Source organism: Rattus norvegicus, chromosome 8 (genome assembly GCF_021556685.1).
Source record: "Rattus norvegicus strain SHRSP/BbbUtx chromosome 8, alternate assembly SHRSP_T2T, whole genome shotgun sequence".
Classification (NCBI taxonomy): Eukaryota; Metazoa; Chordata; class Mammalia; order Rodentia; family Muridae; genus Rattus; species Rattus norvegicus.
In genome coordinates this window covers 122,191,194-122,218,653 of record NC_141541.1, presented here as the reverse complement: position 1 = coordinate 122,218,653, position 27,460 = coordinate 122,191,194, and the positions used below count along the sequence as shown (strand labels likewise).

Below are 27,460 nucleotides of genomic sequence, written 5' to 3'. Positions count from 1 at the left end.
TGGGGGAGAAAGAGGAAGGTTTTTGTTGTTTTGTTTTTTGCTGTAGTGATGGTGGCACAGGTGCATGTGCCTGTGCATGCGCAGGTGCGCGCAAACACACACACACACACACACACACACACACACACACACACACACACACACACACACACACGCAGAAATGAACAGCACAGCACCGGTACGCTCCGGGCATTTCCCCCTACTAATGTCAGTACCCAGCAACAGCTGCACCCACACAAAAAAATCCCTGGAGGCTCGTCACCAGCTGTGACCTGGGCGGCGCGCTCCTGGGAGAGGCCAGTGCCCCAGGCGTCCGGTTTCCTGCCCACGCCAGTCCAACTTCCGCGTGTCTGGGGGGCAGGGGCTCGCCGGGCTCTGCTCCGGTCTCCTCTCCCGGTCCCGCCACAGCTGGGAAGTGGGATCCGGGCGCCCCGCCTCTGAGGCTCCGCCCCGTCCCGTCCCAGCTTTACCGGCCAGAGGTCCCCGGGCCTCCGAGGCTGCCGGCCGGGGCTGGGCCGCGCGATGTCGCATGGATCGGGGCTCGTCCGGACCACGTGCAGCAGCGGCGGCGCTCCGGGGCCAAGCCAGCCCTCGGAGGGACTGCTGGACCCGGTGTACCCGCGCACCCAGGGCGCCCTGCTCAAAGTGGCGCAGATGGTAAGAAGAGTGGAGTGGCCTGGGGACGGGTACACAGGGTTGCACCTGGCCGGGATACTGGGGGCATCGCGCACCCCTTTGCTGTTCCTGGTGTCCCCTAGAAAGTTCCTGGAACAGCCCGCAGGATCCCTGGCCCCCTCGCTTCCCCAGCCGCCGCCCTACGGGGCCCAACTCGCGTCCCCACCGAAACCTGGGGTGCGAGTTCCTCCTCGTCCTCCTTCCTCTTCTCCAGGCCGCGCGTCTCGCACCCGGGCAGGGGAGGGAGAGTCTCCCGCCATCCCCTCCGGTCCCCAGGCCGTCTCGCCCTAGAGCGGAGGGCTCGGGTTGGCTTTTGAATCTCTGCTCGGGACAGGGAGACGCGCTGCCTTTAAGATCATCGCCAGGTCCCCTGCGCTCCCTCAGGCTTCCGAGGCTCCTCAGAAGGCAGCCGGTTAACTAGGCAGGCCTGTGGCTAGAGGGCTTCTGGTGCTCACTTGGAGCAAGGCAGAGTGAGGGGCCGGTTGTTGGTATGACCAGAACTGCACAAAAGCTTCCGACCCGACCAGAAGTTGCCAGGCCTGATCTGTTTGCTTTTTACCCACCCTTCTTTTATCCCCCCTCCTGTTTTTGTTTTTCAACTTCTCTGAAAATGTCTAGTCTTCAACACCTTTTCTGTTTGTGTGGTGTGTTTTGAGACTGGGTTCCCTACTCATCAAGGGTGGGGAGGGGAGCTGGCGCGTAGGGACCCCGGTGCAAGGTCACAGACCCGGAAGCTGGAACTTCCAGCTAAACTGGAGCAGCCCCCAGGGGCTGGTTCAGGGCCAGAGCTTTGTGCCTTCCATGACCGTTACTTTGGATGACTAGTGTGTAGAAAGGTGGCTGGCATTCCCTGCCAAATGGGAGAAAGAGGTTCCTGCCTCTCTTAAGAAGGGTGCCTAAAGGGACACAGGCAGTTTTAATAAGGGACTAAAAAGGCCCGGTGCTAAGCTGACTTGGGTTTGAGTGGATGGTGTGTGGGATCCAGGCTAAGGGCTTTGATCAGTCAAAAAAAAAAAAAACCCAAGAGGCCACCGGGGCGGAGCTGAGATCTGCATCGGAGATTTGGATCAGAAGTGAAGCCGATGGAAAATGCTTTTCTTTGCTGGTCTGTGGTTTGGGTGCACAAACTTAGTGGAGATAAAGAAGCATTAATGCTGGTCCGGGAGTCTGAGGAACAGGGATATTGCGTGCTTTGGATGGCAAAATCAGTGAGCATAGATTTTAACCATGACTTTGTCTGCCTGCTGCCTCTCAACACCCTCCTCTTAAAGCCCTGGCTGGGAGTCGCCTGCCTTCCGTGCAGCTGGATGACCACGTCCTGGGAGTAAGACTGCCTTCTTGGTCCTGGCTGGCTCCTGCCTCTGTCCTGCAGTTCTGACTGGGATCTTCACTGTTAGAATCCTCTGCTTATCCTCCGAGGGTGATCGGAAACAGATGCGCTGTGGCTGGGGGCCACAGTCTCAATTTGCCCATGGCTCAGTGGCATACAGACCCCTGGTTCTGTGAAGTGTTTTTAGCGTGCTCTGACCAAGAGATTTTTTTTTTAACATGTTACCTTAAGAACCAGAAAGGTTGAAAGGTGGGAAAATGGCTCAGTGGTTAAGACCTTATTCCAGAGGACCCAAATTTAATTCGTGGCACCCACTTCAGGTGACTATAATTCCAGGGAGATCTGATGCCTCGCCCCACCCCCATCCCCCGCCACACACACTCCTGCACTCACATGCACCTACCCAGGCACAGATATAGGTACATAATTTAAAACGGCAAAGGCCAAGGCTTGGGGCTGTGGCTCAATTGGCAGAGTGCTTGATTAGAACTCATGGAGCCCTGTGCTCCAGTGCCAGCACCCATAAGACTGGGTACGGTGGTGGCTCCTGCCTTTAACCTCAGACCTTAGGTGGTAGAGGCAGGAGACTCAGGTTCAAAATCATTCTTATCTGCTTAGTTCCAGGCCAGCCTGGGCTACATGGGACCTGGGAGTGGGAGTAGGGGGACTTGCCTTGGGCTCCTCTGGGCTTGTCACTTCTAGAAAATGAAGAGACTAGAGGTCAAGAAGAAACCCAGTCTGGTGCTGAGTCCTTGTGCTTCATGGGTCTTTTCTCCAGGCATGATTCCTGCAGCTCTGTGCTCACTCCCCACCTTCCTCAATAGGCAGTCCCCTGATCACTGCTCTTGACTTTGAGGCAGATCTTTTTGTTTGTTTTCCTTTTATCCAGACAGGGTTTCTCTGTTCTGAACACCTCCATAGACCAGGCTGGCCTTGAACTCAGAAATCTGCATGCCTCTGCCTTCTGAGTGCTGGGATTAAAGGCCACGCCTGGTTTGTTTGTTTTTAAGCCATGTATTGTTCTCATCACTGTGCAGGGAACTGCACACTCAGCCCCAGGACTGACTGTGTCATCCCACTAAATGTTTTTAAGGAATGGAGTCATGTCTTTGTCTAGTAAGGAAACTGCCTAAGACAATATGAGTGCCTAAAAGCGACCCAGTGGGTGGCAGCAGCCCAAGGCTGGTTTTTCATGGGTATCCGAAACTTGCATCCCTAGAACACACAATTCTGGCAAAGTCTGAACTTGCTAATGATCCAGAGAAATCAAAACCATGGTGAGGCAAGGTCACACATGTGATGCTGATGATAATAAAAAGGACAGATGACAAGTGGCTTGGGTGCAGAAGTAACGAGGCTGGAACTCTGGGATGCTAAGGATAGGAGTCTGAAACAATGCAGCCACTGTAGGGACAGCGCACAGTAGCTCAGAAGTTATGCCAAGCAAGCATGGAGACCTGAGTGCACCACACACGCAGGCGTGTGCAAACACACGGGCACACACATCACACACGCAGGCACACACGTAAAACAGGAGCTACACGACCAGCACTCCTGCTAGCCTAGGAGAAGCAAAAACTGTACCGACACATATATAGTCATTTTCATTATCACAATAGCCAGAAACTGGAAACCACAGACAACCTGCCAAATGGTGAATGAATTAATAACAGAAACAGAAAGGGCTACATTTGATGAGTTATTATACAGGAAAAAATGGGGAAGAATACTGAGTTATGACGCTATATGTGAGCTTTGGAAACATCGTGCTAAGTGGGAGGGGGAAAGCCACTCACCAAAAGATCATGTTCTATGATTCTGGTCAGATGAGTATTGAAAGTAGGTAAATTCATAGACACAGACAAAAATCGGTGGCCGCTCAGGGCTGGGCCGGGGCACTGGCGGAAGGAAGTTGGAAGTGACTGTTGATGGGTGCAAGGTTTTGGGTGGTGAGTGAAACGGTTAAAAGTTGTGGTTGATGGTTAGACAACCGTTGAGACTATCCTAAAAGCTGCTGGACTTCACACTTGAGATAGGAGTTAAGGCTCAGTTAGCCATTAAAAAAAGAAAGAAAAGGGGCTGGGGATTTAGCTCAGTGGTAGAGCACTTACCTAGGAAGCGCAAGGCCCTGGGTTCGGTCCCCGAAAAAAAGAACCAAAAAAAAAAAAAAGAAAGAAAGAAAGAAAGAAAGAAAAGAAACCTTAGAGAGGCAGTTTGTGAGGGGAGGAGAGCAAAGAACACTTTGGGCAGCGTCCAGGGACGGGACACAAGCTGTATTTCAGGGACACCCACAGCCTGCCCAGCGTAGGCTGATGGGCCAGTCTTCTGGTATCACCTGGGTGTCCTCCATGGGGCCAGAGCTGGAAGGGAGCAAATGGGTGTATGCATCAGAGGACAGCTTTGTGGTCCTCTGAGCTAGGTGTGGTGTGCAGATCTAGCTCATGGTGTCCTAGCTACGCAGAAGGTGGCGGCAGGAAGACCAGAAGTTCGAGATCATGCATGGCTACACAGAGTTCAAGACTAGTGTGCACTGAAACAGGCCCTGCCCAAAGGGAGGGAGGCATGGTGTTACACACAATGAACTTCAGTAGTTCCAGCGTGTGGATCTCAGAATCCAAGGCCAGCCTGGTCTACCTAGCAAGCTCCAAGCCAGCTGATGCTATGTAGTGAGACTGTCTCAAAAAGAGCAAAATAAGTAACTATAGGGTAGCATCCCTTGAATCTTTTTTATAATAATTAAAAGCCTCCTTAGACCCCATCCAAGTGGGACCTCGTTTTCCACCTCCAGAAATACAGAGACTAAAAGACAGCAAAGAAACACATTGCTGACGTTCTGCTCGCTCCTAACCCACCCCTGACCTGTGGACAGGAAGCTACTTTCTGCTGAAGGCTAAAGAAAATTTTAAAACTCGGTAATAAAGCCGGAGGGATGGCTTGGTGGTTAAGAGCACTGGCTGCTCTTCCTGAGGTCTCAAGTTCGACTCCCAGCACCCACATCTGGCAGCTCACGACTGTCTGTTGTGTGTTTTATTCTTCCTAATAAAGGTGATTTGTTCGTTGTACATACCATCCATCCAAAGCATTAGTAATGAGGAAATTCTTAGGATTTTGTAGAAGGTACATATAGTTTGGGTGTTTTACAACAAAATTAGAAGCTGCTGGCTTCTTTCCAGGTTACCGAATGAAACTTGCTATGTGGCTTTTAAATCTTTGTGAGTATTTGTTTCTGTGCGTGTTTGTTCCCAGGTGTTTATATGTGCAGGAACATGCTCGTGTACATGTGCATGCGTGTGTGTGTGTGTGTGTGTGTGTGTGTGTGTGTGTCCGTGTCCCTGTCATTAGGAGCTGTCCTTAGCTGTCCGACCTTGTTTCCTGAGCCAGAGTCCCACATTTGGGACCTATAGACTAGAGGACTGCCCCACCACCCCAGTGCTGGGATTACACTTGGTTGTCACTGTGCCTGGCTTTTTACATGAGTGATGGGGGTTTAAATCAAGTCCCTGAAGGAGTGAGAAGCAAGTCCTCCACCAACTCCACCCCTCGGCCCCTCCCCCCTTTGAGGCAGCATCTCAAGCACCTAGACTATCCCAGACTCAAACTCAGTACATAGCTGACGATGACCTTGAACTCATGATCCTCCTGCATCCACCTCCAGAGTGCTGAGATGACAGGATGCCCCCGTGAGCCCAGCTGCAGTTTGTTTCTTCCTAGTGAGGTTTGCAGCCAGGCATGGAGGCACTGTGATTCACCGTACAGCTTCTCTCCCTCCCCCGACTCACCCTCAAGTCCGATGGCCTCCAGGCCGGTGTGTGGAACACAGGGTCCTTCCTTGTAGAGAAATCTTGTTGAACAAATGTGCCAATAGTTCATCAGGATTCATGCCGCCTGCCTCCTGAAGAGAGAGAAACTGAGAGCTTTGTGCTCTTCTGGGCTGGCTGGCGTTGAACAACTTTCTAGACTGGTCTCAAACTCAACAGAGATCTGCCTGCCCCTGCCTCCTGAGTGCTGAGTGCTTTACCAGACTTTTAAAATATTATTTCATTTATTTCTTGCATGTGTGTGTGTGTGTGTGTGTGTCCACATGAACTCATGTGTGCACATGCATACATCCAAACCTGATTTGCACTTCTCTCCCAGAGACTTTCAGTGTCTACAAATTAATGGCTGTCCCTTTATTGTCCAAAGATATTTCAAGGTGCCAAGAAGACGAGCTATCACAATTTTAACCGTGGATTTGGTGCCTGGCATTTTGGAAAAGGGACAGCGACTGGTTAGTCAGTCGTGCTTTGAGATGTTCCTGTATTTAATTCATGTTGGCTATGATTGTAGGCAGTTCTAGAAGGCAAAGCCCCACAAGTGGGAAACTTTACGTATCCCCCCACCCCCGGAAAATCAGATGGTGCTGTGCTGAAAACCACTGCCAGAGGTAAGAGATAACACTACCTGGAAACCAAGAGAAGGGTGCACCAGGCTACAGGGCTGCATAGAGGAAAGGGTGTGGGGTACCAGTGATTGGTCCCCTAGGGTGCCAACAGACCCACAGGCTTTTGTTTTGCTTTGTTTTGTTCATATGCAATCTAGTGGGTCTCAGAGACCTCCAGGGCCCTGCTGGCTATGCTCAGAGTGGTACCCGGGGAACAGTGTAGTTCTGGTTGTTGGAGAAGGCCTCTCTCCGTCTTCCCCTGCCCTGGTTTCCTGCCTGGCAGTGCATCTGTTTCCTCCCTGACATATGCCTACCGCCTGTGCTGCTGGCCAGCCTCCACCCTGGCTGGCCCCTCTGACCTGCCAGCCGCTGCTGGCTCTGTCACCAGACTGGCTCCTCACTCGCTGGCTACACTCCCTGCATCTCTCACAGGCCAGGGGAGGCATTCTCTTCAGAGCCTGGACCCAGTTGAGAGAGCCTGAGGGACTCCCAGAAGTGACGAACACGCCTGCTCCCCCCCACTCCACTCCTTGTGGGGTATCTGTAACTGCAGAGGCCCAGTCTCTGTCAGACAGCAGGTTCCCTGGCTCCGGACTGGCAGTTAGCAAGGCTGAGAGACCGGCCCTCCCCCACGTTTAGGACAAATGGCCACATGGTTCAAATGAGAACTTTCTTGGGTAAGCACTTTCTGGTGCTCTGAAAGGACAGCCATGAGACTGGGGAGGAGCCCTTTCTTACTAAGAAGACAGGAAGCAGGGGAGATGAGAGCCTGCAGCAGGACCTCAGGGCTTTCACACCCACCTCTCTGAGCAGCTGGCTGCAACTCTCCATCTTGCTTATGAAAAAGCAAAAACAAACAAGACGAACGAAAGTCTTCCCCACTTTACCGTGGAAACATGGCCGTTAACTAATGGTTGTCTGGGTAAGATGCTGAACTGGGTCTCACTGCCTCAGGGGCTTGTAGTGAGGCCGGGGAGCTACATCAACCAAGGCCTGAAAGCTATGACTGAGACACTTGGATTCCAGCCAAGTCAGAAGTCCAGAACCTAAGCTTTTTTTTTTTTTTTTTTTTTTCTTTCTTTCTTGAGACAGGGTTTCATGTATCCCAGCCTCAGGCTTTCTATGTGTGCCTAAATATAAACTTGACCTTTTGACCCTCCTTCCTCCACCTCCAGAGTGAGAGATTACAAGCATAAGAGAGCTGTGGGCGCTGTTAGCCTAGCGGGCAGGCATTTTACCGACTGAGCCGTCATGCCCGGGCCCTCGCTGTGTGAGTCTTTTTTAGACTTTTATTATTTTGTTGTTGTTTTTTTTTTTTTTTTTTTCCGGAGCTGGGGACCGAACCCAGGGCCTTGCGCTTCCTAGGCAAGCGCTCTACCACTGAGCTAAATCCCCAACGACTTTTATTATTTTTATGTATGTGTGTGACCACCTGCAAGGGTTTATGTGCACCACCACAGGACCTAAGATGCCCTGGAACTGGAGTTACAGGATACAGGCGGTTGTGAGCTGTTATGTGGATGCTTGGATCTGAACTCAAGACCTCTGGAAGAGCAGTGGGTGTTTTAAAGATTTATTTATTTTATGTATATGCATTCATTGTCCCTGTCTTCAGACACCAGAAGAGGGCATCAGATCTCATTACAGATGGTTGTGAGCCACCATGTGGTTGCTGGGAATCGAACTCAGGACCTCTGGAAGAGCAGTCAGTGCTCTTAACCGCTGAGCCATCTCTCCAGCCCCCCAGCAGTGGGTGTTCTTAACACTGAGGTATCTATCTCTCCATCTCCCTGGCTGATTAGGTTTCCTTTCCCCGCTTCTTTTGGATAAGCAAGCACTGAGATAATTATGATTTTCCCCACGCTAGAAACAAAAACAAAACCTACTGAATTCTGCCCCTGCACTTGAACCTGGCCAGAGCCAACCAAGGCACTTTTTCTCACCAAGCCTGCAGCTTTTGTGTATGGTGAGCAGGCTCTCCCAGGCCTGCCCATGATAGACACATCCTTGGGGTACTCTCCCCCCCCCCCCAAGAGACACATTCTTATGTAAGTGCATTCTAGTGAGGGTGGACTTCTGGTGCTGGTGTGTGGCTTAGGACAAGGGGATGGGGCATCATTCCCACAAGTACATCCTGCCATCGTTGTCTCAGAGGTGAGCGGCTGCTGAGTGCAGCCAGAACAGAAGGGTGTGGAGGAATGGGTTCATAGCAGCGTCCCTAGCTGCCGGAGGGAGATGTCCTGCTGGATAGAGGGGATCTAGGCATTCGAACAGGAAGAAATCCAACCTGGGAGTTGCGGATTCCCTGCTGTGTTCTGTGAAAGCCACTAGAGCTGCCTCCTGTCTGTCTCATTCCCACAGAGACTGTGCCAGGTGTGTCCAGTTTTCACACTGTGGCAGACACTGCCACACACTCAGTTCACACCAGAGAATTGCACAATCGAGTTTCTCTCTCTCTCTCTCTCTCTCACACACACACACACACACACACATCATCATCATCATTATCATCATCATCATTGTGTCATCATCATCTAAATGTTTCAAGTAAGTTGATACTTTGTGTCAAGCTATCACATTCATAGCTATCCGGGGGCACATGCGACCCACTGGCCACAGGTTGAACACATCCGGGCGGAATCTGTGGGTATCCACACCTGCTGCGTGTCCCTGTCTGTGATCTTGGCTTGTCTGCCGTCTTCTCTGCTGTCCCTCTGGACCCAAAGCTCACATTGCAGACGCCCTCACAACTTCCCATGTTACATTTGTTTCATTTTGCTGTCCTCTGGAAGAGCTGCGTAGGTTTTTAAGTGTGTGTGTGTGTGTGTGTGTGTGTGTGGTTTTTTTTTCCAACTCCAATTTAAAATAAGAGCAGGAGGGGTGGGGATCAATATTTACTGAGTGAAAAATAAAATCGATGGGGAAGAAAATTATTTCAACAGCCTTTTCCTGTTTCGATAATGTCATAGTGACAGCAGTAACTGAATCTGTGTGTGCGTGCATGTGTGTGTGCGCATATGCACTTGTGTGTGCACATGTTAGCTGCATGTACCAGCAAGATACCTATGTATGCATATGCATGTCAGAAAGTCAGGGGTCAGCCTCAGGTATCCTTAGTCATTCTTCCCATTTTATTTATTTATTTATTTATTTATTTATTTATTTATTTATTTATTTATTTATTTAATTTGAGGCAGTGTTTCTCTGTGTAGCCTTGGCTGTCCTATAGCTCTGTAGACCAGGCTGGCCTTGAACTCAGACATCCTCCTGCCTCTGCCATCACTGTGCAGCCACTGTTCACCTTTAAGACAGGTTCTTTGTCTGAACCTGGAACTCACCTGCCAAGTGAGCCCCAGGGATCTGTCCCCACTGACCCAACACTGGGATGTCAGGTATGGATGGCCAGTACTGGCCTCCTTACATAGGTGCTGAGGATCAATCTTTGCTCTCATGCTTATGCAGGAAGCACTGTGCCACGGGGGCCACCTCCCTAGCCCCTTCTTGTTGAACTCCTTGTAACACTCACCATCGGCAAATGTGTCCTGGAGAACAGGGTGTGACTGCCAGAGTGGGGACTGTCCCTGTATCTCCCAATGATTCAGTTGGAAAATTAGCCAGGCCACAGACATGCTTGTCTATAGGGCAGTGCTGGTTTTGCTTTGGAAGAAAGCTGGCCTGGGGCTCACAATCCAATCCTCCTCCCTCCCCACCTTGTGCTGTCATCCCCAGGGGTGATACTGGTTTTCCAAGGCTTCTTGGTCAGGGTGTCCTGTTCACTGTATGACACTTTGGGTAGAGAAAAGAACTCTGGTTCAAGACACATGTAATAGTCTGAATAAGAACTCCCCTCCCCCCCCCAGCCCCCGTAGGTTCCGTATATTTGAAGGCGTAGGTTCCGTATATTTGAAGGCTTAGTGCCCAGTTGATAGAACTGTTGGGGAAGGATTAGGAGGTGTGGCCTTGTTGGAGGAGGCGTGTCACTAGGGGTGGCCTTTAAGGTTTCAGAAGCCCACACCATTCCAGTTGGCTCGCTCTGTAAAAACCTTGTGGTTGTTGTCTCATCATGTAAGGCCTCAGCTACTGCCCCAGCATCATACCTGCCTGCCTGCTGTCATGCCTCCAGCCAGGACACTCAGACTCACCCTCTGAAACTCCAAGTCCAGCCATGACAGTCACAGACTCATGCTCTGAAACTGCGAGCACTCACTCAGTTAAACGCTTTCTTCTATAACTTACTTTCCATCTTGGTGTCCCTTCACAGCGATAAAAAAGTAACTGGGCTGAAGGGTGGTCTCGGTGATGGAGACACTGTTGCAAAGGAGCCAAGGTCAATTCCCAGTACCCACACGGAGGCCTGACACCTCCTCAGGCACCAGGGATCCCTGTGGTGCACAGATACTCATGCAGGGAAAGCACTCACTGAATAGGATACATTTTAAAGATTATGAAAGTAACTAAGACAGCACATGTGTCCTGATGAGGTTCCACAAGGCCACCCTCAGTGGTGACAGCTGTTCTGAGAGGTGCAGTGACGTCTTTCACAGCCGGTTGTCTGTCTCACTTCAGCAGGCGGGCTACGCTGTAACTTTCCACTCTAACCTAGTTTGGATGGGGGTGGGATCATTTAGCCGAGTTTGGTGGGGAGGAATTGCTAGAGCAATCCTCATTATTAATCATTATTAATCATCATTAGCAGGGCCTGGGGTTTGCTGTTCATTTGTAGCAGGGCTTCAGCTGCTCTGAGGCGTCTGTGAAAATGAGCCATCAAATTTGATCTCTGAAAGGGGGGAAGGGGGGAGAAGAGATTTTCCTCAGTGGCGTAGCCCCTGGTAAGTCGCCCGTGCTTCGGGAAGCAGGCCTAATTAAACTCAGTGCAAGGGAAAAAGAGGAAGTGTGTGTGAGTGAGTGAGTGTGTGTGTGTGTGTGTGCGCGCGCGCGTGCACGTATAACTAGGAGCCCTGGCGCCATAAGAGCTAAAGGAGGAAAAGAGCCTTGGGCCAGAGTCCATAGAGAACAAAGTTCTGCCATCTTCATTCCTGCTTAGGGATACAGATCTCCCATTGCTGGCTTCTAGAACTGCAAGGGACTAGACATCTGTTGGGGACCATTTGTTCGAGAAGCCATGAGAGACTCATGCAGCCCATTAAAGCCTTGTAGTGCAGCCAGATTCTAAACAGCGTGGACGGACACGGTGCACTGTTGCCATCATATGTGCACTCCTTCTGGGTGGCCTTCCCTTGTTCCCAGGAGTAAGCCTGCCAAGGGCTGTGGCCAGCCTCTCAGTCCCTCTGAGTGACAGTTATCTCTCAGCCCTCTTGGAGTACATTATGGCGTTTACCAAGAAAGTAGCACCTTGAGATGGCTGCTGAGACCCCCAAGAAGACAGAAACCACCAGAGAGCAGTTTCCAGATAGCAGAGGATGAAAGATGTATCCCAAACAAGTGCTGGGCCTGGCCTTGGGTGTGGGTTGGGGGTTGGCTGGGGCTGGAGAGATGGCTCAGTGGTTAAGAGCACTGGCTGCTCTTCCAGAGGTCCTGAGTTCGAATCCCAGCAACCACATGGTGACTCTCAACCATCTGTAATGAGATCTGATGCCCTCTTCTGGTGTGTCTGAAGACAGCTACAGTGTATCATATGCATAAAATAAAAGAATTTAAAAAAAAAAAAATGATGAGCTACAGGCCTGGGGAGATGACTCGGTGGGTAAGAGCACTTCCCTGGAGACGGGAGTTCTGATCCCCAGAACCCACAGGAAACCCAGACCCAGGAGCAGGCATCTGTAACCCTAGGCTGCCTTTACAGGAGATGGGAGGCCGGGGTAGCCCGCCTCACTGTTTTCTCTTTGAGCCAGCTGAGAGTGAGTCACAGATAGTCCTGTCACCAACAGGAAGTCAAAAACACCGATGATGTTGAGTGTCTTATCTTATTCAGGCTTCACCATAACCCACTAACGACGTCCTTCTGCTCCGGGACCCCGGGGTCACATGATCACACGCGGTCTCGTTACTGAATGAGAGTGGTCAGGTCTCTCCTTCAGTGTAGAAGCTTCATGAATTAGAGGTGTGCACTTGCACACTTGGTTCGTGTGGCAGTGAAGACTGAATGCCAAGTGACCCACACTCTCCGCCCAGTCTTTCTCATTAAATTCCCTTCTATTGTAGCATTACTTACAGAGGAGGTCAATATAAACATCTTCCGTCTCTCTCCACCTGATCATTTTAAGACAGGGTCTCACTAGGTAGCCCTAGCTTGCCTGAAACTTTCTACGTAGACCAGGCTGGCCTCGGACTCAGAGAGATCTGCCTGCCTCTGCCTCCCAGCGCTGGGGTTAAAGGCACTCGACCGTCGCAGGCAGCCCGCCATATAGTTTTCCGGAGCAGGGTCTTTTGAGTGCGCTTGGATCATACTAGTTCTGCTAGACTGACTGGCTGGCTGGTCATCTCACCTCGTCAGCAACAGGATCACAGGTACGTGGGCGCTGCAGACAGATCTCGAGTCCTTGCGGCTGTGTGGCACGCACTTCTGACCGAGCCATCTCCCCCAGCCTCTCACTTTATACATCTGTCCAATCAAACATCAGTTGGCCATGGTCTCGGGGAGTCTCTTTTCTTCGGTGACCACGAATGTGTCTCTGCTTCAGCCCAATCCACACTCTCTTAGACGCCATTGTCTTCTGCAGTAAGCCTTCAAACCAGATAGTGTTCGTCTGCAAAACTGTTTGATTATCCTTTGCTTTGCCATATAAATTTTAGAATCAGTTTGTCAATATCTACCACCACCACCCCTCTCCCCAAAAGAGGCTGAATTGCCGGGTCTTGCCTCAGGCTCTGTTGAACTGGCTTCTCCGTCCTGGGGAGAGTCACTTACCAGCATCGAAGTGATGCCCAGTAAACATCTCCAGAGTTGCTGCTGTCAGAAGTGGTCCTTGGTTGTAGTGAGTAAAGTCAATGCTCGTTGCTCACTTACAGGAACACGGTAGCTCTTGTAAGTTAAACTCTGTGACCTGCACCATCAAGGAACTCATGGATTCGTTCCAGAACCTTCTTTCCGAGTTCCACTGGATTCTCTGTTGACGTGAGCATATTGTTTATAATAAACCGGTGTGTTTTCCTTTTCAGTCTTTCACGCCTCATTCCTGTTGCTCACCTTACTACAGCTTCAAACAGTTATGGGCAGGGAGGGAGGACATCTTTTCCTTGTCACCTTGACACCTTCCCCTGTCCTGAGGGAAGCCTCACCACCATAGTTGTACCACAGTTATCAAGTTAGGTTAGTGCCTTTAGATCCTAGTTTACGGAGAGGGTTTTTTGCTTTGTTTCTTTCTTTTTTTTAATATTTTATTTATTGAGTATATATGAGTACATTGTAGCTGTCTTCAGATACACCAGAATCTGTTATAGATGGTTGTGAGCCACCATGTGGTTGCTGGGAACTGAACTCAGGACCTCTGGAAGAGCAGTCGGTGCTCTTAACCGCTGAGCCATCTCTCCAGCCCCTTGCTTTGTTTCTTTAAAGGAATTCTTTTTTATTTTAAAGATTCACTTATTTATTACATATGAGTACACTGTAGCTGTCTTCAGACACACCAGAAGAGGGCATCAGATCTCATTACAGATGGTTGCGAGCCACCAGGTGGTTGCTGGGAATTGAACTCAGGACCTCTGGATGAGGAGACAGTGCTCTTAACCTCTGAGCCATCTCTCTAGCCCTTTTGCTTTGTTTCTTATTGCGACTGGATATTGAAGTTTTTGCCATCTGTTCTTTTCTTGAGTCAGTTGACCGAAACTTAGGCTGCCTGCCCCTCATGTCTGTTTCTCTGGTGTGTCGATTCAAATCATTTGAAACCCTTAAACCAACCGTGCATTCCCGAGATGCCCTGCGTTCCCATTTCCTCTGTGTTGTGGGTCTGATGTGCTCACATGCAATTGAGGGACCGGAGCTCTGTAGCTTAAGCCATTCCTTCTGAGGCATTTGCATGTGAATGGCCAGTCCACTCCCAGTTCTCCTGTTCCCCTTCAGTGCTTTGATGTTTTAAAACTTCTTTAGTTTTTAGCCTGTATCTCAGTCCCACCACGTAGGGGTGGAGGGGGTCTAGGGTGGAGGTTAGAAGGAAGCCTTTGCTCCTGGTAGCCAGGTTCATGACAACCTTGACCGGCCCTTTTATGGAACTCTCTGCCCACTGTCACCCAGAGGACTGCTGGCTCCCTCATGTCTAGTTCACCTGAGATGTGCAGTTCAAGGTGGATGTGTGCAAGCGCTATTGAGGACTGACCACCATCCCCCCCCTTCCTCCCCTGTGGAGACTGAAAAGCCTTCTTTGTCTTTTTCCCCCAGAGGCTTTGACAGCAACAGGGCAGCCTCAGAGTGACCCTGCAGTCTGTGAAGGGAGCATGTGGGGCTAGCCAGGGTCAGCCTTCCCAGGTTATTTTTAATAAAGTGGAGGCCAAGAGGAGTAGGGACCTCACTGAAGGGAGGCCTTTGTTTCCACAGGACTCACCAGTGAGAACCCAGACAAGGGCCAAGGGAGGCATCTTGCACTGTGCCTGGCACAATGCCGTGACAGATCCCAGACCCATCAGACACCAGACCCATTTGCTTTCCTGGAAGGGCTCCTTATGGCCTTCCTGCTCCTTAGCAGGCCTGTACAAGCTAGAGGCAGAGAGGAAGCTGCCCCTCAGATGAACAAGGCTGCCTGCAGGTTGAGGTGGCCAGGCCTGAGTCGATTTCATTGGTATTTGGTTTGTGGGAGGATCTGGACTCTATTTGAAACTGTTGTAAAAATTCTGAGGAATCTGAGGGGGTCGGGGTGGGGATAGGGAGGTGTTGTTGTGGCCATTCAGAGTCCCTGAAAACACCTGAAGGTCTTGAGGGGGCCCTTGCCCTCCCCACACCTGTATCTCTCGGACACACACACACACACACACACACACACACACACACTGGCAGTTACAGGAATGATTCTCTCTATGTGGGACCCCGTGATCACACTCGGGTCCCCGGGCTTGGCAGTCAGAACTTCCAGCCTCGAAAATCTCTTGTCAGGCCCCGCCCCCTTCTGCTTCACGTGTTCTTGCTGAAGGCCCGTCTTCAGGCAGCCTCAGAACCCCCTTCTCTGCTCCTCTTCTGGTCTCCACGGTGGGTGATCACAGGTGTGACAATAGTAGCGTTCCATCTGTTACCCGGGTCATAGGCCTGTCACGGTTCTGGTGTCCTCGCTTGGCCATTTTTTATCCTGGACAATTTCCTCTCCTCAGGCTTGGCTCCAGGCTGCTTCGGTTTTTAATCAAGGCATCCCGCAGCCTCATTGTGGGACTCAGCGGGCACACACTTCTGGTACTTGCTCAAGGCTGGATGCCAGGCGCCTTTTGGGGACTGACTAAGCCTCATGGATTCTCTAAGCATTTATTTCCTCCAAGATGCTGTCACAACAGCACCAGCCACTCCGCGGTGTGCTTTGTCCAAGAAACCCCGGAGAAAGCTCCCTGGCAAGCGGAGGCCAGCATGGCCTTTATGGTGTTTGGCTTTTGAAATGTTAGCGTTATCGTGTGTGTGTGTGTGTGTGTGTGTGCGTGTGTGTGTGTGTGTGTGTGTACGCATGCGTGCGCGTGGGCATGTGTCCCACAGACCACGTTTTGGAGGTCAGAAGACAAAGCATGTGGAGTCAGTTCTCTCTGTCCACTTCTTCCACAGGTTCTGGGCCGGACTTCCCTCATTGGCCTGCATGCAAGTGCATCTCATCAGCTGGTTGCTTTTGAGATGAGTCTCAGGCTGGTCTCTAACTCAATGACCTTGACCTCTCTCCTCCACCTCCCCACGGCTGGAACTAGGCTTGTACCACCCTGCCTGATTTTATGAGGTGTTGAGGATTGAACCTACGGTCTTGCGAGCATCGGCAAGCACTCTGCCAACCAAACTACACCCCAGCTCCTAGTTTTGGCTCACTCTGTAGCACTGGCTGGCCTTGAACATGAAGCAATCCTTCTGCCTCTGCCTATGCTGAGATTAAGGGCATGGGCCGCCATGCTTAGCTTCAGTGTAATCTTATGTCATAGATGACAAAGATTGGAACTGGGGATGCCATGCGTGCTCAATGAATAATTATCAGATAAATGCGTTCTTCTTCCCATCCTAAAAGCAATTGTAGACTGGCTCCGAAACTAAGCTAGTTCTGAACACCGACAATGTATCAGTCAGCTCTGCTGTGTAACAAATAGTTATAAACCCTAATGGCACCCAGTAAGTACTTACTGCTGGCTGGATAGGGCTCTCAAGGGACAGCCCTGCACGTCATGAGCCTGAGCTGCTGTGAGTCAGGGCTGGCTGACGTCCCCTGATCTGGGCAGCCTTTAGTGCGGTAATGAATATCTTTGCACTATCCCAGAGTGTCTCATCCTAGATCCTGCAGGATGGTAGCTTGGAGTGAAAAGCGTGGGGCAGCTGTGGATGGAGCTCAGTCTGTAGAATGTTTACCTAGCATGCAACAAGTGCCAGGTTCAATCCCTAGCACTGCATAAAACAGACATGGCAGTGCACGCCTGTAATCCCGGTACTCTGGAAGTGAAGGCAGGAGGATAAGGAGTTCAAGATGATCCTGGGCTACTTAGTGAGTTCCAGGACAGCCTGGGCTACACGAGACCTTTGTCTCAAGGGAAAAAATGAAAAGTGAGGTGAATTGCCGTTAGGTCAAACTCATGAACACCAGTCGTTCTCGGTGGCTCTTTATTCATTGTGTATGTATGTTGGGTGCACATTACATATGCACGTGCATGCATGTGGAGGCCAGGGGACAGAGAATGGTTCTCTCCTTCTACCATGTGGGTCCGAAGGATTGAACCCAGGTCTCCAGGCTTGGCAGCAGTCACCTTTATCCACTGAACCGTCTCACTAGCCCAAGGAGAGGTCACATTTAATGTTATGAAGTGCAAGGTGGAAGAGTATTTGGTGCTAGGTCCCACTTCTCCTGTGGAAGCATCCACGGGAGTCTAGAGGATGCTGGAGGGTGATATGTCTTCCTGAATGCCACCAGTGGCTGTCATTTGCCTGCAGCAGAGCTCAGCTCTACAGGCCTGGCCTCCAGGCAGCAGGTGGCTCGAGACTCTCATCCATCCAGGGCTGTGGCTTAGAGGAGGGGATTTACCAAGCTGTTCTCTGATGGTCCCCTACACAGGGTTGCCATGGCACCCTCAGGGCGAGGTTTTCCGTGACATCAGCTGCAGTTCAGCTAAGTTCATCCCAGCGGTGTCTCTCTGGCCAAGAGACATTTTAAGGCAGTGCAGGTGTCTCCTGGCGTGTACCCACCATTGCCCTTTGAGAGTTCAGCTTTTTTTTTTTTTTTTGGAGCTGGGGACCGAACCCAGGGCCTTGCGTTTGCTAGGCAAGCGCTCTACCACGAGAGTTCAGCTTTTTAAGCAAAGAGAAAACCCAAAACCCAGAACAACTCATGCATTACTTTCAAAACATGCCAAGTATGGGTCGTGTGTGTGTGTGTGTGTGTGTGTGTGTGTGTGTGTGTATACAATTGTTTTATTATTTATTTATTTATTTATTTATTTATTTATTTATTTATTTATTTATTTGAGAGACAAGATGTCACTATATAGCTCTGGCTGACTTGGAATTTGCTATGTAGACCCAGCTGGCCTTGAACTCATAGAGATCTCTGCCTCCCGAGTTATAAGGTTAAAGGCGTGAAGCACCCTAGACCAAGACTTGTTTTAAAAGTGCACGTTTCGAGCTGAAGAGATGGCTCAGCAGTTAAGAGCACTGACTGCTCTATCAGACAGCCCAAGTTTGGTTTTCAGCCCCACGTCAGGTAGCTGGCTCCCAATCATCAGGAACTCCAGCTCCAAGGGATCTGCCCCGGCTTCCTCAGGCACCTGCACATATATACACCCACACGTAATTAAAACCAATAAAAATAAATCATTTAAAACGCCTATTGCTGGGCTAGGGAGTTGGTTCACACTGACTACTGAGAAAGCTAGGAGCAGGCTTTTCCTGAAGAAGGGCGCACGCAGCAGAGCCAGGGCTCAGGAGATGGCTATGGCTCGTTCAGTCAGGGGCTTGCCAGGCAAGTATGAGGGCTGAGTTTGGATCTCTGGAACCCGTGTTAAAAAGCCAGCCATGTACATGTAACCCCTGGGACTTACAGTCTACATGAACTGGGAGCTTTAAGTTCAGTGTGAGATCCTGACTTGGAGGATATGGCATGTCTACCTCTGGCCTCCACACATGAGTACATACATACATACATACATACATACACTATACATACACACACACATATATATACATATACATACATATACACACATACACATATACATACATACATACATACATACACACACATACATACATATACACACATACATACACACACAAATACATACACACATATACACACATATATACATACATACTTAGTAACTGTGTGCCTCAGTTTCCCTATATGAAACAAAGGACGGCTTCTGTCTATGTGGCAGAGCTCTTCAGTGCTTCAGCAGGATCATGTATGGAACATGCCAGTCAATAATAGCTCAGTGTCTACTCTTTGAACTCTGAAGCGACGGCCACGTTTGCTGACAAATTGAGCCCTGGCTCCCCCTTCAGGTACCTTCAAGCCCGGCAACCGATTTGTGTGGGAATAACCTGGATTGTTGCAGCACCTCAACTCAGGCTTGACACCCGGTTTCCGGTTTGTCCCCTACCCTTGGGTGCCCAGGGCAGAAGTGTACTGACGTTTCCTTATCTGCCACAGGTCACCCTGCTGATTGCCTTCATCTGCGTGCGAAGCTCCTTTCCGATCGACTATGGCGCCCACAGCTTCTTCGAAGTTGTCACCATGTGCGACCTGATAATGATCCTGGTCTTTTACCTGGTCCACCTCTTCCGCCTCTACCGAGTGCTCACCTGCATCAGCTGGCCGCTGTCGGTAAGAGGGAGGCCTGGCCCCGCCGCTGGAATGCGGGAATTGGGACGTGGCCACTCGTTTCTTCGCCTGCCCGTTCCACACCTTCCAGCCGTCTCAGCTGCTTTGCCCCTGACTCTCCAGTGCTTGCTGGACACCTCTGCCTGCCTCCTGAGGGTTTCTCAAACTCCCTTGCCACTGTCAGAGGCCCTGGGCTCCTCTCAGCGTTTATCTGCTGTGAGTGGAGCATAGGAAGGCAAACCTTTTGGGCAGGAGCTGGTGACCATGGTGATGCCCCTCAGTACACTTCTGGGAGAGTTGAATGGTGACACTCGGTGGCTGAAACCCACTGGCAGAGTCCGAGAAGAGAAATCAGAAGGGCTCTGTGTCGAAGACGGTGTCTTACTATGGTAAACCAGGCTGGCCGTGAACTCAGACAGATCATGTGTGTGCTACCACACCCGGAAAATATACTTAATTTTGTGGTTTGATTTCTACCAGAGCATAAAGGTCCTCTGTCGATTCTAACAGAGATCTAGTGGATTCCTTAGAATCCACTATGTGCCAAATCATGTCTGTGTATATCAACACCTCACTTCTTCCTGGGAAATCTGTGTGCCTTCCATCTGATTGCCTTGCCTTAAACAGAATTAGCCAAACTGAGTGGTCGGAGCAGTGTCATGGCCTTTCCCGTGAGCACTGAAGGGGAGCATGGTATCTTCTACGCTGCATATGAGGCTGGGTATATACGTTTTTATAGATAGCCCTCATCAGATTGAGTGCTTTTATTTAATTTTTTAAAGATTTATTTATTTTTGTTAATTTAAGCACACTGTAGCTGTCTTCAGACACACCAGAAGAAGACATCGGATCCCATTACAGATGGTTGTGAGCTACCGTGTGGTTGCTGGAATTTGAACTCGGGACCTCTGGAAGAGCAGTCAGTGCCCTTAACCGCCGAGCCATCTCTCCAGCCCCCCTTTCTATTTTTTTTAAAGGTGTTAGACTTGGTGGTTTCTCACTTTTTGCTTTTCAGGGTATTTTGCTGTTTTCTGTTCTGTTCTGCTTTGTTTTGTAAGGGATTAAACACAGGATCAGAGGAAGCTCTGCGAACAGATCTCGGGAACCAGGCAGTTCTTAGTGAATAGCTCTGCTCATCCGAGAAGCCTTTCCCTGTCTCCTTCCGCTTTGCTCAGCATCCTGTGTCTCCAGTGTGGCTCCTCTGGCCCAGCTTTCTACATTGCTTGCCTGTGAGATACACACAGCTCCTCTGGCCCAAGAGTTCTGAGGGAGGGCAGTGTCGCTGCCTCGGTCTCGGTTTCCTGTCTGCCTGGGTCTCGCCTCTTCTCTCCGCCACTGTCTCATCCAGCAGATCAAGAGCTCGCTCCGCCCACACCTTGTCTTTTCTCGCCCCTCCTCCAGGAACTTCTACACTATTTAATCGGCACCCTGCTTCTCTTCATCGCCTCCATAGTGATAGCCTCCAAGAACTACAACCTGGTAGCCGGAGCGGTAAGATGTTTTTAGGAACCAATTCAGGTTTCAGATGGTCCTGAGGGGAGGGGAGCCAGGGAATGGGTTGGTTGGGGATCCTCTCTTCTTTGAACTCATACCCACCTCAATGCAGCCAGCTACCCTCTCCAAAGAGCCTGACACATGGGCTCACGTTAGAGAGCCCAGGAAAGTAAACCTAAAGGCTGTTGACAAACTTAAACAACTACAGTCGTCTGGGCCTGTCTCCCTTCAGCCAGTGCTCGAATCAGGGTGAAAGGTCTCAGTCCCCACGTCTACTCTGAGTGTCTACTCATGGCTGGCTTTTCACTGCAGAGACGTATTTGGGATTGGGGGATTTCTTTTGCTTCTAGAGGGAAGGGTACCATGATCAACCAGTGATGTTTACCATGAGTCCTTTGTCCCTTTTCTTTGGGGGTGTCTTACTAGGTAGCCCAGGCTGGCTTAGAATGTACTATGTAGCCCAGGCTGGCCTTACACTGTATCTGCCTCCCTTCTGCCTCTTCCTAAGTGTTTGGGTTGTAGGAATGCACAGCCCTGCTTAGATTCCTTAAAACAAACAAACAAACAAACAAACAAACAAACAAACAGACAAAAAATCAAAGAATCTTATGTAGCCCAGGCTGACCTCAAGTTCTTTGTGTAGCTGAGGATAACCTTGGACTTCTGATCCTCTAGCCTCCACCTCCCCAGTCCTGGGATTATAGGTGTGCTCCATCCATGCCCAGTTTTTTTTTTTTTTTCTTTTTTTCGGAGCTGGGAACCGAACCCAGGGCCTCGAGCTTGCTAGGCAAGCGCTCTACCACTGAGCTAAATCTCCAACCCCCCCATGCCCAGTTTTATGCAGTACTGAGAACTGATTCCTTGGTAGACAGGGACTCTACCAGCTGCTTCATCGCAGGCTCCATTTTCAGTTTTAACAACATTCAGACATGTTGTTGTAAAAATATATATTAAAGAAAAAAAACTGCTGTCTTTTATCCCCACTAGGTGTACAGTGCATTGCCCCAAGATATCTGCTAGGTATCTGGTCTGAATGAGCAAAGCCTCTCACCCGCTCTGCTCCATCCCATACCACACTGCCCAAGGCCTCTCTCTGAGCCTGGCAGCCATCTCTCTACCTACCTAGTTCCCAAGGCAGGTTTCCATACCAGAGACACACATCCCAATTCCGCGGCAACCTGGTGTCTCCAGCCGTCACACACTTTCTTGCTCCATGAAAGAACACACAACACAATAACCCCTGATCCAATTGATAAGATATAATTGCCCACCTAAACATACAAAGCCCTGTACACATCCATCCCTTAAGAACATTCATAACAACCTGTAAATACACAGAGTGGAATACTAATGTCGGCCTCCATGTTCTCTCCGCTGTGGCTATCCTCCCTCTCTCTCCATTCCCCTCTCCTCCTCTTCCTTAAAACTTTTCTCCCGCCCATCCTTCCCTCTCATCCAGTGGCAGGCCTCCTTCTATCCTGTACCTGCCCTCACCTGTATTTTACAAATTCAATGGGGAGAAGGTTCTGGTGAAGTCACCTGAGTCCTGAGTAGGAGACTAGGCAGCCATCCTAGTGGCAGTGGAATTAGCATCAAAATACAGATAACTCCAGGGCAAACCACAACGGGTACCCTTATCCCTTTCAGAGTCAAAAAGGACCCCAAGGATCCTGCCTATGACCATGGACAGCTAGCTAGGATGTGGGTATCCATGCATGCATTCTAATTATGCATATACATGTACATATGTGGACACATAGCTGAATGATTTTAAAAGGTCCATAGATTCTTGAGATTTATGGTTTATTCCCCTGGAGTTTCCCTCAGACAGACTCTCTGCTCTGATTATGATTTTGCTAATTTTATATCTACTTGGCCATTACTTCAGTACTGATTTGCTACAGACAAGATTTTTTTGTGTGTGTGTGTTTAAGGCCTGGTCTCTTGTGGTTCAGGCTGGCCTCCAACTTAGTAAGTAGCCAAGGGTGACCCTCAACTTGAGATTCTCCTGCCTGCAGCTCCCCAGTACTAGTATCTCGGGCGTACAGCACCACATCTGGTTTATGTGGTGCTGAGGATAGAACTCAGAACATGGTGGTGCAACCTGGGCAAGCGCTCTACCCACTGAGCTAAGACTTTTAAAATTAGTTTCAAGGACTATGTGAGTTTCACTTACAAATCTCACCAGAATTCTCCAGACTGTGGCCTCTCATCGGGTTTGCCCCTGGAATTTCCCTCAGACAGACTGTCTGCTCTGAAGGTCCACAGGGTGGGGACCAAGCATCACTACAGAGGGCTGACCAAGCCTGTAAGCCATGCTGGCCCAATGCCCCTTCCATAGTGCCTCTTGTGCTCCTTGTGACCTCTGAGGGGACACGTGACTGATGCCTGCAGGTTGGCACCTGCCTGCCAACGGTGCATGCTAGGAGAAGAGTCCAGAAACACACACGCGCCTGACCCACCCCTCACTGCCACAAACTGTGTGTCAGAGCACACATGAAGAGATTCCCACTGGGTTTCTTTCTTTTTTTTTTTTTTTTAAGATTTATTTATTATATATGAGTACACTGTAGCTGTCTTCAGACACACCAGAAGAGGGCATCAGATCTCATTACAGATGGTTGTGAGCCACCATGTGGTTGCTGGGATTTGAACTCCGGCCCTCTGAAAGAGCAGTCATTGCTCTTAACTGGCTGAGTCATTTCTCCAACCCCTCACTGGGTCTCATAATCAGGTCACGCGTAATGTGACACAAACTGTGTCAGCCCAAGATCCTGAGCCCCGACAACTAACATCCATCACACCACAGGGAAGCCAGGAAAATAACAGAAAGCCAGGTTCCTTGTTCACGACAGGGCCCATGTGACAATTAGCAAAACAAACAAGGCTCTGTGGTGCAGACTAGCCTTCTGTATGGGTGCAACAATAAACTGTTCAGTCATGCAGAGAGGACAGTTGGGGACTGGGCTGTAATGTGGTGCTGATTGTGCAGAAGAGACAATGGCGCGAAGCCTGGCTCTATTTGGTTCATTGTGTGGCTCAGACAGTCTGCACACAGAGAACCAAAGGCTTTGGGGTATGGATTGCCTGGGACAGCGAGAACCTGTGAACCAGTAGCTCTGTTTGAAAAGAATACCAAACTTTATTGGGAATTTCCCCTTCGTGCAGCTGCCCCAGGATCACTCCTGTCCAGTGTCAACACTAATGGTGGCATGGTGACCCGATGTGTGGGCCTGAGGACATCTGGGCCGCCATCTAGCATAGCCTGAGTCCCGGAGCCCACTGCTCTGAGTCAGGCCCTGTGCATGGCCCGTTTGTACTCTGCGATCTTAAGCAAAGGAGTAGTTACTTGACCACTATTAGATTGTCACAAGGAGGGTACACAGCCACTAGCCTCATGGGTCCCAAGACACGAGAGGCATGATTGCTCTCCCTCAACCACCTTTGAGAAGCCTGTCAGGTCAAACAAGATCAACCCTCTTCAAGCGCGTCTAGATGAACCCTGGGAAGGGTAAGAGCGTGGCCTCAACTTATTTTTACTGTTACCATTTAAATAAATGTACATAGACATAAAGTTGAACTCTGGAGCCCTCAGACTCTTACGTGACAGAGACCAGAAGACCATTACCAATGAGACCCAACCGTGCTAACCTTATAATCGGTCTTCTCAATGTTCCAAAATTTAGATCCAAATTCAAATGTACAGTACCAGCTTTCACATTTTTTTTTCTCTTTTCTCTTTTTCGGAGCTGGGGATCGAACCCAGGGCCTTGCGCTCGCTAGGCAAGCGCTCTACCGCTGAGCTAAATCCCCAACCCCCAGCTTTCACATTTTTATTGGTCCTGGGTCATCAAGACCCAGTGGCTCGGCTCCAGCTAGGTTGTAAACATAAACCCAAACCTAGGCCTTCGAGTCACCTAAAGTGATAAGGACAATGCCTGAGACCCAGAGACCTGGCTGCTGGGCCTGACCAGTGCACAGACGCTGGCTCTCTCTCCACTTCCCCTCTGCAACTAGGGGACTAGGTGGCTAGGTCACATAGCTCCCCGCTTCCTTTCTGGAACAAAGAAGAAAATCACAGAGATGGCCCTGTGAGCTTCCTTTCCTCTCCCGATGCAGATCTTTGGGTTCCTGGCCAGCTTCCTCTGCCTCGCGAGCTTGTGGCTGTCCTACAAGATCACCTGCATAACCCAGTCATCAGGTAAGCTTGGATCATCAGAATGCAGGGCCCTGTGAGCTGGGGGGCTTGTCCTTGGCTCAGCAGAAAGCTGGTGTGAAGGGAGAAGGCAGGGTACAGAAGGAGGAACAGTGGGACCTAAGAACCCTACCTTCCCGCCCACCTTGAAATGCCCGGGAAATATCCTGGGATAACTATGACCCAGCGTGACTTAGAACTCTGGCTCCTGGGGGCTGGAGAGATGGCTCAGTGGTTAAGAGCACTGACTGCTCTTCCACAGGTCCTGAGTTCAATTCCCAGCAGCCACATGGTGGCTCACAACCATCTGTAATGGGATCTGATGACGTCCTTCTGGTGTGTCTGAAGACAGCAACAGTGTACTCACGTACATAAATCTTTTTTAAAAAATTAAGAAAACCAGGGGAGGGCATGGTGGTGTATATCTTTAATCCCAGCACTTGGGAAGCAGAGGCGGGTGAAACGGGTGGAGCTCTGTGAGTCTGAGGCTAACCTGGTCTACATAGCTTGTCCCAAGCCAGGGCTACAAAGTGAAACCCTGCCTCAAAACACAGAACAACACGTGCCTCTCTTTCTCCCCTCTACTTCATCATGTGTCAGACATTAGCATTCTCTCTCTATCGTATTTTTTGGGGATGGGGCCCTACTCAGTTTTAGAGTTTTGGCTTTCCTTAATGTTTTGTTACTAAACACTGCTGTAAGGAAGGCCCTCAGGTTATAATTGTAATGCACCCTGATGCACACCCTTGATGCTTCTTCTCCCAAAGGTACCTTGGAGGAGGGGTGTGGGTTTGCCAGTGTCAACCTGTGTAGCCCAGACTGGCTTTGAACTTGTGGCAGTCCTTTTGCCTCAGCTCCTCAAGTTCTAGGTTTACAAGTGTGCACTAGCACATGTTGCCTGCTGTGTTCTTTAAAGTTGATTGCAAAAGCATGGGGCTTTGTGGTGCATGCTTGTGACCCTAATTGTGGGAGGCCGAAGCAGGCAGACCCTCAGTTCAAGACAATCGAATGTATGCTTTACGATCCGGTCAAACACACACACACACACACACACACACACACACACACACACACACGCACACACACAGGCACACACACACACACACACAGAGGCACACATACACGCACACACACACAGGCACACACACACTCACACAGCACACACACACAGGCACACAGACAGACAGACAGGCACACACACACAGGCACACATACACACACAGACAGACAGACACACAGGCACACACACACAGGCACACATACGCATGCACACACACACACACACACACACACACACACGGACAACCCCCACCCCATATGCACACAGTATCTGGAGCCCATGGCTTCTGAGTGAGTTCCATTCCTGGCCAGGTAACCTTGCTCTCCGTTTCTCTCTCAAGACATATCCGCCTGATGAGACCATAGCCTCTCCGTCCCCTCCGAAGGATCATCTGCAGGATGTAGACCTGCCTGCCCCAGGAGGACCCAGGGCATGGCTTTGGACTTCAGGTGACAAGGCCTGTGCCTTCCCTGCTTTGCCAGGACACTGGGCTCCCGGGCATCAAGCAGGTACAGCCTCCATCCACACTGCTGCAGAGAACATTCCTCCATTCTGAGCCTTTAGCACCACTCGGATACCAAGGACTATGCTGTGCACTGTGGAGAGACTTCTGGATCTGCCTGCACAGACACGTCTTTCTTCACACCCTCAGGACCGAGACCACCAAGAGTCGTCACAGAGGCAGCAGACCCTAATTTATCTGGCCTGTCAATCTGGTCTTGAAGAGTCTCTATTCTAAGGGAGGAGCCAGAGGAAACAGTATGTGGCCATCCTGCCTCTCCCACCTTTGTCACTGCAAGAGGGGTGTGATAGGCGTGGTGCATGGTTTTTAATAAAATATCAAAATGCAGCAACTTTCTTATTGAATGAGATGTTCTAACACTCGGCCTTTCTATGCTGGTTTGAGTATGGACTCCTTGCTAAATGCCAGTCTCCCTTTCTCCCTCCTAGGCTGACTTCAAAGGAAACTATGTAGCTGAGGATGACCTTGAACTCCTGATCCTCTTGCCTCTACCTCCCGAATAGACACCCAGTTTTGTGTGGTGCTGGGGGTGGAACCCAGGGTTCCATACACATTAGGCAACAGCTCTACCAACTAAGCTACATCCCCAGTCAGACACACACACACACACACACACACTTCCCGTTTTAGTAGGATCTTAAGTAATCTGGGTTGGCCTTGAACTTGCTTTGTAAGCAAAAGTGACCTCTGAACTCCTGACCCTCCAACCTCCACCTCCCAAGTTCTGGGATTCTAGCTGTGTGTCACCACATCAGCTTCCCTTTTTTATGTCCTGGACCTTAAATTCCCTTCCAGTTAGGACATGGCATCTGGGGTAATTTTCAGGAG

The 27,460-nt window shown here is 50.1% G+C and overlaps 1 protein-coding gene across 2 annotated transcripts; it reads left to right on the top strand.

Annotated features, from left to right (window-relative positions):
- Positions 1–26,967, top strand: Cmtm7 (CKLF-like MARVEL transmembrane domain containing 7). Of its 2 annotated transcripts, none has more exon segments than NM_001109300.1 (5): positions 1–657; positions 19,190–19,363; positions 20,762–20,851; positions 24,974–25,055; positions 26,450–26,967. In NM_001109300.1, coding segments are annotated over 5 exon segments (495 nt in total). In that variant the 5' UTR covers positions 1–522; the 3' UTR covers positions 26,464–26,967.
- The last annotated feature ends 493 nt before the right edge of the window (positions 26,968–27,460 follow it).

Excerpts from the sequence above, each read along its gene's own strand:
- Cmtm7 (XM_087563415.1), top strand. The coding sequence starts at position 523 with ATGTCGCATGGATCGGGGCTCGTCCGGACCACGTGCAGCAGCGGCGGC. Across the intron at positions 658-19,189 it reads TGCTCAAAGTGGCGCAGATG|GTCACCCTGCTGATTGCCTT; the intron begins GTAAGAAGAGTG and ends TATCTGCCACAG. Across the intron at positions 20,852-24,973 it reads ACAACCTGGTAGCCGGAGCG|ATCTTTGGGTTCCTGGCCAG; the intron begins GTAAGATGTTTT and ends CTCCCGATGCAG.